This window comes from Diabrotica undecimpunctata, chromosome 2 (assembly GCF_040954645.1).
Source record: "Diabrotica undecimpunctata isolate CICGRU chromosome 2, icDiaUnde3, whole genome shotgun sequence".
NCBI classification, from domain to species: Eukaryota; Metazoa; Arthropoda; class Insecta; order Coleoptera; family Chrysomelidae; genus Diabrotica; species Diabrotica undecimpunctata.
In genome coordinates this window covers 155,616,611-155,628,130 of record NC_092804.1, presented here as the reverse complement: position 1 = coordinate 155,628,130, position 11,520 = coordinate 155,616,611, and the positions used below count along the sequence as shown (strand labels likewise).

The following is an 11,520-nucleotide window of genomic DNA, read 5'->3' as shown; positions in this document are numbered from 1 at the left end:
GTCTAAATCAATATCCAAAAATTCAACCCTGTCATCATTGAATAATAAAGTAATAGTTGCGTTGGATGCAACCGACACTCGGAAATAGGAAGATCGTCTTCTGCATCAGAATTCCCCTTAAAATCTGAATTTATGGCTTGTTGATGTGGAATACCATCTATTTAATCAAATGAATCATTATGAGTCATCTAAAGTCATCAAACTAAACGTCTATCGTAAACATTGGTACACAGTTTTATTTAATTTTCGTTAAAAGTTCTTTTAGCTTTTTACTTGTCATAAATAAATTAGTTGCAGTTTATATCTATCTTGAAAACTGCATCTACACATAATATTTTAGTATCAAATCTTGTAGTAAATTCATTCCACTAAAGCGCATAGCTGTTATTTGTTATTGTTTCCTGTTTTTAAGATTGTAATTTACATTGCCACTTTTGTATACTTAACTCCACTAATATTTAGCCAACAATTCATTCTTGGATATTATTATAGTAAGTTGAAAATACAACAAAAGCTGATTCCAATTTTTTTGCTTGGATTTATTTCAGATAAAACAATAAACAGATCTTATGAATAAACCATGATCAAATATACGTTTTTTGTTTGTAACTTATGTGTCAAGGAACCATTATTTTTACCTAGACTATGCTTTTGCTTAGGTTACACCGCTATGCGCTAAGCCAATTACTCGGTGTCTAAAAATATATTTTGTTTATAATTTTGTCTTTAAATTTACTTTTTTATGATTCAATCAGAAATTTATTTATCTAACTGCTTAAAAATTGTAGTCAGATGTTCGTGTAGGAGCTGGTAGTTAGGTAAAAATGAAATTAAAACTAAGTATAATTAATACGATGTCTATGATCATATTTCTTATTAAAACAAAAACCTTTGTGCTGGATCCCTATCATACAAAATTGATCCCTACAAAGAAAATTATAGGATCTGAAATTTGTCTTATATTATAGCAGACGTTGACAAGTTATAGACAAACTATAAAATAATGTATCCAATAAGTCCGTTTCTGCGCAACCTACTTTTTCTTTTATCTCGGTGTCCATTTTACTCATACTAGTTGAAACGAAATATTGTTTAATTTTTGTTGAGTTTTTACTAGAAACAATAGCACCTTAACTAAATCGTTTTAAATAATAAAACTATGTAAACACTGACGGCAATTTATTGTTAACACAACAGCAAAGAATATAAAAACTTTATTTTATTTTGTTGACTAGTAAAAATATCACAAGATCTTCCTCCGATATTGAAATTTTACAAATCGGTTGTTATTATATTTTTCCGTGATCTGCCACTCTCTCTGTTCGACCATCTCGTATTTTTCATGGTCTTTGTGTCATCGTCCTGTTCGCTCATCCCTGGCGGGTATTCCTGAAGCGGATTTCCGTTGTGATATTCCATTACTTTCTCCTTTGGGCTGGTGACTCTAATTTTAATTGTTCCATTTCCCCCTGAAAACAAAACGGCCATTAATTATATACATCATTTTTATATCAGCTTCAGTGGGTAGACACGATAATTTAGATTATCAAAAAACAATTAAATTTCTAAAAGTTTTAATGAATCCTTCTATAATTTTTAATTGAAGATTTGTCTTATTGCACAAAACAAAAAGACAGTAAGCAGTATAGCATAATATAGTGATAGATTTTTTTAAAATGTTTTTTATAAGTTAAGTATATACCATTTTTTAAAGTAAAAACGTTGCACGTCACAATTTATACAAGGTGGTCCAGAATTATGTACATTAATTTCTAGAGCTCATAGTACGTCCAAAAATACGGGTACTTCTTTATGTACACTTTTTTTATAAAACTGAATAATAAGGGAGATACAACCCTTTAAAGGGGTGAATTGAAATTCTTATTTTTTCAAATATCTTCCAAACGTTTTGAATACGGGAATTTGATTATAAGACATTAGGATAATTAATTTCATGTCACCACCTACCCCATCCTATATTAATATAGGGTAGCTGTGGAGGGTAAGTGGGGGTTATTGCGTCACATGTTTTTTAATTTTTACATATTTTAAAAAAATATTTTAAAAATTGTTTCCTTAGACTTTTCTACGCAAAAAAAGTGCTCTTGTAATATTTCGATAGATATCACCGTATATAATAATCAGAAAAATGTAATCATCATTATATTGGGAAGTTTACAATTATATTGATTAAATAACCAAAAACATTTTTTATTATTAATAATATAAATTTTATGAAATAACTTTTTAAGTCCAATATTCCACAAAATAATAATTTTACTTAAATATATTAGACAATTGTAAGCAAATCAATCCGGGAATACTTCAAATTTTAATGACAGTTCAGCGTGTGGCTAAATTGTTTAAAGTGTTGCCGCTTTCTTAGAGTACGAATTTTGTTTATGTTTTGATTTCTAACACAATTTGATCATAATATATTATATATTAATAAATTGTATTTCGAAATATATATTAAATTTAGATTAGTAGCTTTAAAAACTAATTATTGTTGTATATTGTGATTGTGCTATGCCAAAACAACTAAATAGTCTGTATAAAGCTGATAAGCTTTTATATAAGGTGGATTATTTTGAACAAGAAATAATGGCGGGACGTTTAATAATGTATTAAAATATGTTCTTATATATTTTAGTGTGTTGCAGTAGTCTTAAAACTAAGTGTATTTACTGTTAATATAACAGTTTGACAAATAGTTGATACTTTAAAAATTCCTCACTTACTAACTATTCTGATGTTTTGGCAACGCCGTAGGGTCTTGACGTCGTAAATCTTGAATGATGTGCAATCATTTTTATACAGATCACGACTTTGTTTTATTGACCATACAACACAATGGCAATCGCTGTGATATGATACATGTTTCCACCTCTATATTCATTTCACAGTAGGTACGAATTGTCGTAATTGTCACATTGACATTAAAAATTTCACACGAAGTTCTGAAAGAATAAACAAATAATTAATAAAATGCCTATTACGTTATATACCGTCCAAGGAAAAGTGCAACTTGTAACATGGTACTTTCAGGGCATTAGATACGCGAAGAATTGATTTATTTATTGTTGCCTTAGAAAATGGACCCTCACCAAGTGTTACAATAGTTAAAAATACCATTAAACATTTTAAACTTTGGGATGTGTAAACAGTTGTAAAAAGTGTCACGAAGGTAATAAACCACGTGTTAGACCTACCGATGAGGAGCGTCAAAACACGGATATTGATATTTGTGCTTTTGTGGAAGCTAGTGAACCCTGCAATAGTGTACAAATTGCTATAGAAGTTAACGTGAATGCTCGAACTGTCCAGCGAGTTCTCAAAAGGAATAGGTAACACTGCTTTAAGATACAACTAACACAAGAACTGTTTCCGGAAGATAACTTTAGGCAGATCGAGTTTTGTAAATTTATGTTAGATAAACAGAAGAAAAATGTACACTTTTTAAAAAATATTTTATTTTCTGAATCTTAATTTTCATTAGGTACATAAAAAACACAATCCATGCGTTGCAAGGTATTATTCTCGGAAAATTAAGCACCTCAGTGTTGCATTGCGAACGCAGCATCCGCAAAAGTTAAATGTTTGGACTGGGATGTTAGGCGACCATATTGTCGGTCCATTTTTATTCGATGGAAACCTAAACGGGCCCAAATATTTACAACTTTTACAGGTGAGATCATTCCGCCAGTTCGACGCCTTCCCATTAATTTTCAGGAGGTTTATTTCCAACAGGATGGGTGTTCGGCTCACAACTCTAGAGCAACTATTGACTTCCTCAATCAAACGTTTCCTGATCGACTGATAAGTACACGCGGTACAATTAAATGGCCCGCTAGATCCTGTGACTTAGTGCCTAACGATTTCTTTTTTTGGGGTTTTCTGAAAGAGAACATTTATAGGTATCAGTTTGAAAGGGTCCTAGATCAGAAACCTAGTCGAATTAAGGGCAAAAATACTTTATTTCCTTTTTTACTTTAAGAGCCCTTAATTCATTAATCTGCTTTCCTAATTTTTATTTTTTATTAACTACATTTTACGAAGTTTGTAGGTTCTTAATTAGGCTTGGTTTAACTGCACTTCTGCTGACCTCTTTAGAGCAGCGGTATCGAAAGTGCGAATTGCCATGATGGTTGCCAACCTTCTTAGAGGAGATAGCATATGAAGAAGAAGAAGAATTAGGTAGGATTTTTTATGTTTAAGTTTGGAAGAATTTTATGGTTTTTTTTTATTTAAATGTACAAACGATTATTATTATGATTTTTTTTCTTCTTTCTTTTCTTATTGTTATAAGCTTTGTCCAAAAAATTAGTTTTAGAGTATTATAATAAATACACTCTAGAGATGAGATTGCAATAAATCTTAATTCCTATGGTCAACAAGACAATGTCGTTATCTGGATGAAAAATTCTATATATGCCTATACACACATCAACTCGTTTCGATAGCTTAAAAAATGGTGCAAAAAAAGTGACTGATTCTAATACGGAGGAGAAAAAAACAACGAAAAATCTAGTAAGCCACCTTTAATTTTTATTATTGGTGTCAAGTACATATCACCACTCACTGACTTATTAAATCAGATAGGATCAGATAAGAAAACCGACTTCCACACCTACCAATTAAAACAAGAACTGTTGTTTTTAAAAACATTCACTATTCAGTCAAAAAAAGTGAATTAAAAAATGCCATTGAAAAACATGGTCACAAAGTTTACAACATAATTCGCTGTTTCGGAAATATATTGACACAACTGTAAAATTTTGAAAAATGACTTTATTGTATTGGAGGAATCAAAACTGCGTTTTCTACATATTTGTAAATCGTCATAATTGTATTTAAGAATTTCGCCACGGTAAAAGATTTCCTAGGTACAATTATGGCAATTTTAAAATATATATAGAAAATGCAGTTTTCATCCCTTCAATACAATAAAGTAATTTTTCAAAATTTTACAATTGTGTCATTAAACTTCCGGGACAGCGAATGAACCTAAAACACTTTAAAATCAAAGCGCCATTACATATATTTTATGAAATGAAATATACAACTTAGGATACCTACTAAATTGTCTAATAAATATTGAGCCACCAATTTGGGTGAGATTGTAGTTTCCAAGATGGCGTCCGGTAGTCAAGTCGCAGTTTTAATAGCGGAACTAAATAAGCTAAAAAAGCAGGAACTAATTGACATAATGGTGAATTTTAAGTTACCACTGCCCGGTTCTAATCCTTAGTTACCAGAGTACGTTAATAGATTAACACACACAGTGCAAAAAGATATTAAAGAATTTAATGTCGAACATAACCTAGACGGTATTGTGTGTGATCAGTGTATTAAGACAAACAAGGAACTAAGTAAAATAAAAAGTGAACTTGCAGCAGTAAGTAAACTATCATTCCATTTAGAAAAACGTACGGAGAAGCAACAAGATTTAATTTCTTTATTAAAAGATAAATGTAATAAAAAATCAGCCATACCCATACTAACGTCATCTATAAAAAAACTGTAAATAAAGCAACTCAGAGCAATAAAAACAATCTAAAAACAATCTAAAAACAGGACACTCATCTTGGAATACCTAAATGAAAAAAGAAAACAAATACAAACCGATTATTGGAAGCAACGAATCGTCTACTGTAAATATCATTCCTAGACAAGGTCGTGTACATGTGTCCCGCATAGGTGTTGATATATGCAAGCCAATGATCTAAACTTCTTGGGTGAGACGGTACCCGATAATACTTTTAACTGCGAGGAATGACATATACCTGACAAAACTGATATATATATATATATATATATATATATATATATATATATATATATATATATATATATATATATATATAAGGTATCTTTCCCTTTCGATAAAATTGACGAAGTCTACTGACCTAATATTCGGCCCAAAGAAGCTGCAGTTGGGAGATTGCACTGAAAAGAAATTTTTAACACATAAAGAGATCGGAGGAAGAAACCTAGAAGCTTCTACCAACTTTAATCAAAATAAACTAATTCAACAAATAACGTTAAGCATGTTTTATGTTAATTTACAGTATATTTTAAATAAAGTTGATATGTTCAAAACTTTTCTTGCGGATCAAAATTTATATGACGTCATATGTTTTTCGGAGCACGAGCAAAGTGAAGAAAATTTAAAATCAATTAGCATCTGCGGATTTTCATTAGCTAATTTCTTTTGTAGGGTAAAAAAGAAACAAATTGGAGTTGCAATTTATGTAAACGAAAATCTCGTGTATTCTTCTCTTAATCTAAATGAATATAATGTAGAGCAAAGTTCAGAGTTTTGTGCAATTTATGTACCTTTAATAAAAACGTGTTTTTGGTAAAATTTGAGAATTTCATAACGCCCTTGCTTACTAAACTAGACAAACTGATCATACTTGGTGATTTTAATATAAATTTTTAAATTGAATCTGACCCTTCTTTGGATATTCAAAATCTCTCTATTAACATCTTTTTATCTAAAAGTAACTATAAACGATTATACTAGAATCACATCCCAGTCCAGTAGTAGCATCTACAACATTATGACAAATTTTTCGGAAAATGTCTTCAAAGTGGGCGTATTTGAACCTTGTTTCCCTGACCATCGAGCTCAATTTTTGTTTATTGACTCTGAGCATAAAGTTGTTGACACTAATCAAACATACTTTTTCTGGTTAACAGAAGCTTAAACGTGCGCTAGCTAGTATAAAGATGGACATTCAATATGGTATTAATAATGATCTTGATTTTTTGACAGTTTTTCTTACCGAAACTTATAACAACTTAATATTAAAGCATTTTCTACTAAAAATAGTACGACAAACTGCTGAAAAAACACCCGTGCAATGGTTTAATAATGAATTAAGGTCTTACAGATCTAACCTTTTTTTTTATTACTAATTTCTTTATTACTCCAAACCAAACAAACCGAACAAAAACCAACCCAAGAAATCCGTAATCAGTTACAACTGAAAATAAAGAACGTTAACTCTGACCTACAACCAGAAATCAGTAAAAATGAAATAAAAAAGGCACTCAAAAAAATGAAGAATAACAAATCTCCTGGGAAAGATGGAATAACTGTGGAAATGCTAAAAAATGGGGGAAAACTACAGTGGAAGTCCTTTATGAACTAATGAATAAAATATTGAACACAAAACAAATACCCACCACATGGAACGAAGTAATAACACTATTACTGTTTAAGAAAGGCGATAGAAAAGATCTGAAAAACTATAGGCCCATAACGCTATTGAATGTAATGTACAAACTGTTAACTAAACTACTAACAAACAGATTAACAACTAATTACTATTTAAATGGGAATAAGCCACAATTAAAGGTTAAAATACGTTTATTGACGTTTCAACTTCCACTTCCGAAATCGTTCTCAAAATACAAACATTAGTTTGTATTATTAGATTAACAACTAAGTTAGATAATTACCAGTCAAGAGAGCAAGCCGGTTTTAGAAAAGGATTCAGTACAAGCGACCATCTGCTTACGATAAAAATACTAATTGAGAAGGCCAACGAATATCAAATCCTAATGTATATGGCATTTGTAGACTTTGAAAAAGCATTCGATAAGGTGAAACATTGGGCAGTAAAGATGTCTTTACAAAATGGGAGAATAAACTATAGATATACGGACTTAATTTCCAATATATATGATCAAGCAACAACATCCATCAAAATAGTTGAACAAACGGAGCCCATTAAGATACGGCGAGGAATCAGACAGGGTGACACTATATCACCCAAACTATTCAATCAAGCTTTGGAAGAAGTTGTGAGGAAATTACAATGGGTAAAACGGGGTATTAACATAAATGGCCAATACTTGAATCACTTAAGATATGCAGACGGCATTGTATTAATAACAGATAAAAGGGAAGAATTGCAAAATATGATGGAGGAATTAAATAGCGAATCAACAAAAATTGATTCTACAATGTCTACGAATGAATTATAATAAAACGAAAATTATGACCAACCAACCAGAAGAATTAATATTTACAATTGCACAAACAACTATAGAACAAGTAATAGAATATGTATATTTGGGACAACTAATTAAATTAAATAAAGAAAATCAGACCGGAGAAATAAAGAGAAGGATACGGTTGGCTTGGGTATCCTTCGGAAAACTTTCCTATATACTAAAAAATAGAAAATACCCCCAATATTTAAAAACAACAGTCTTCAACCAATGTATACTTCCTGTTCTCACCTACGGTTCTCAAACATGGACGTTTACAAAGGAAAACATGGAAAAAATAGCAAAGACCCAAAGAGCCATGGAAAGGCAATTGCTGAACATCAGGCTATCAGACAAGAAAATAAATACTTGGATCCGCAACAAAACAAAAGTGACCGATGTATTAACGCAGATAGCAAAACTTAAGTGGAAGTTCGATATACATACCATAAAACAGAAAGACGACAGATGGAATAAGATGATTATACACTGGAGACCATATAGTTACAAGCGAAAAAGAGCGAAAAAGAGAAAGGCCACAAATGCGATAGTCAGATGACTTGAAGAAACACGCAGGCCCGAAGTGGATACAAACTGCCTACAATAGAGAAACGTGGAAGAAGGAAGAGAAGGCCTATGTCCAAAATTGGACAGCAAGGGCTGTATAGATAGATAGATTCTTTATTACTAATTTAATTATTACTTTTGACTGCGTTTCACACGACATTTTGCTCCACAAATTAAATTACTATGAAATCAGAGGTATCCCTCTTAAGCTTATAACGTCTTACCTATGTAGCAGACACCAGGCGGTAGTGTTTAAAGGTCATCTCTCCGATTTAATATCCGTAAAACATTGAGTCCTAAAAGGTTCGGTCTTAGGACAATTCATATCTCCGTACAAATCCGCATAATTTGCAGATGATACGACATAAATTATATCAGGAAAAAATAATGATGATTTAAAAATATCTTATGAGGAGGTTTCTACTAAATCTTGCACATGGTTTGCTGCAAATAAACAAAAACTTAACTCTGATAAAACGAAAAATTTGGTTATATCTGCAAGTTATTTAAATAATGATCCAGATAACCAAGAAACTGTAAAACTATTGGGAATAACCATAGATAAATTGACTGAACCTGTCGGCTCATATGTCACAACTAAAGAAAAAGCCATCAAGTTCATTATTTGTTACTCGTCAACTAGCAAGGATTGTCAATACTGCTACCATAGACCATGATAAGTTTAATGCATAGCAGTCCATTCAACTGAGCTATGATCACATACAGAACGGACTGCCAATGTAAAATGCATATTTTGTGAGGGTTGCCATCCTGCAAATTACAAAAGTTGCTCTGTCTACAAAGAATTGCACCAATATAACTCTTAGACCAAAACAAAGTCCTACACCTCATATAAATTCTGGACAATTACAATCCGTTATTACGTTCGCTGCATGGCATATTTTCTAACATTTGTCCCCCACCATTTGATGAATGAGAGTTTGCCGGCATAATAATGGAAAAATGTTTAAAAAAACAATCAAAACGATCAATATTTTTTAATAAAGTTGTGTTCTGCTATGACAATTTTTTAATTAATGGAAACGTAAATCCGCATAATTGTAGATACTGATCAAAAAACAATCCTCGTTGGATACGTGAATATCACACAGTATCCAGAAAAAGTTAATGTATGGGCTGGAATAATAGGCGACAAAATAATTGATACCTTTCTATTTGAGGGAAACATAAATTTTTCTGCGTATTTAGATTTATTGGAAAATAGTATTATATCTGAGGTGGTCCAGGTATCTCCAAATCCAAATAAGTAGTTTTAATGACATTTTAATGTCGAAATTTTTGTAGAAGGTTTATGTAGAAAAAACGACAATATTTGGTGCTATAAAATGGTGCTCCACCTCACTATGCGCATGTGGTGAGGCATTACCTAAATGATGTGTTTTTCAGAACATGGATTAGAAGGTGTGGTTTCCTATGGGGTCACTTAAAAACATCGTTTATAAAACAAAACCTGCCAATATTAAAGAATAAAATCCAGCATTACCAAAAAGATAAGAAGAATTCAACTGTAAGGGATATTAAAAAATGTATTGTAAAGTTTTAAAAATAGCATGGCTTGTAATCGGACATTTTGAGAATCTGTTGAAATCGCCTTAACTGGTTTTCTCAAATTTCTAATTTTTCTGTTACTTAAAAATTGACGTAGGTACAATTTAAGGTGATACTTGACAAATTTGTCCACTTGCGTAGAAAATTAAGTGAGAACGCATTCGGAGGAAAAGAGATACATAATGCGCTCGGTCTCTTCGCCTCGTTGGTACACTCCATACTACAAGTTTACAGAGAGTGACCTTATTTATTAATGGAACTTCTATGATATGTCTATATTGTATGTTATTTTGAAGTTTCAATTTTTCTTCGGAAATTTTTCTCAAAATACAAAATATTTTGTTTTTGTTACTTGGTAAAAAAATTCTTCTAATAATTATATTTTATTTGACTCATTAATATTGACCATTCAGTCATGTTGAAGCGGCAGTTTTCTCGAACACTTCTATAAATGTCTCGTTCTGTAATTTTATAAGAGGACTATTGGCAGAGATGAAAGCTTTACATTTGCGTTACAGTAAACTGTATAAGAATAAAAGAACAGTAGTTAATCTTATACCTGGAACATACCGACGAAACATTTATTTGCCCTTTGGACACTGGCTTGTGAAAACCTTCGGTGGTATTGTCTCCCCAGTATCTGTCATGGGCATGAGAGGAATGAATATAAGTTTCATCCATGTAAATTATGGGCCGATTTTCTTCCCTATCTTGTTTAATATTTCTGAGAAACTTCTTCCGGAGCACTTGTATATCGGGTTTTTCCATTAGGATTTTCCTGTTATTCTTCGCTTTCTTCCATCGAAATCCCATATCTCTCATCACTTTTCTCAAAGTTTCATGCGACTCTGTATAAATATTGTCTTCATTATTTTTTTTTTGTTACATGTCGCAATGTAGGAACTCGTTTTTCCGTGACATAATAATTTATTATTATACGCCGAAGTAAACCTTTGTCAAAATTGCCCAAGTTGGATTTTGGGGCAGATCTCATTCTTTTGTTAGGCGTCGAAAATGATGTAGAAGCACCTTCTTCTATATTTTTCATTTCACGAGAGATCCGTTTTATAGTGGTTATACTTTCTCCCGTTGCTAAGGAAGCACGCTCTTGAACTTTTTTAAAATCTTTAACATGCGGATTTTGCATCGCTTCTCTCTGCATAAAAATAATTACATTTACTATTACCTCCCTCGTTTGTCCAGACAAGACTTTGCCTTCTAATTTTGAATGAAAATCCATGTTTATAATTTAAAATACTTAACAATAAATATTTAAAAAGTCAAATCTATTGTAATACGATATTTCTTCAACACACAATAACTTTAAACATAAGTAAAATAAAAAAAACTTTGTCGCAGACTATACAAGTACATTGCACT

At 31.5% G+C, this 11,520-nt stretch overlaps 1 protein-coding gene across 1 annotated transcript in view; it reads right to left on the bottom strand.

The window, feature by feature from the left end:
• Positions 1-1,174: 1,174 nt before the first annotated feature.
• LOC140435099 (tachykinin-like peptides receptor 86C) overlaps positions 1,175-11,520 on the bottom strand; it is a 951,389-nt gene continuing 941,043 nt past the window's right edge. The window contains exon 11 of the mRNA XM_072523804.1: positions 1,175-1,469. Coding sequence (XP_072379905.1) covers positions 1,273-1,469 — 197 coding nt within the window. The 3' untranslated portion in view covers positions 1,175-1,272. The remainder of the gene's footprint in view (positions 1,470-11,520) is intronic.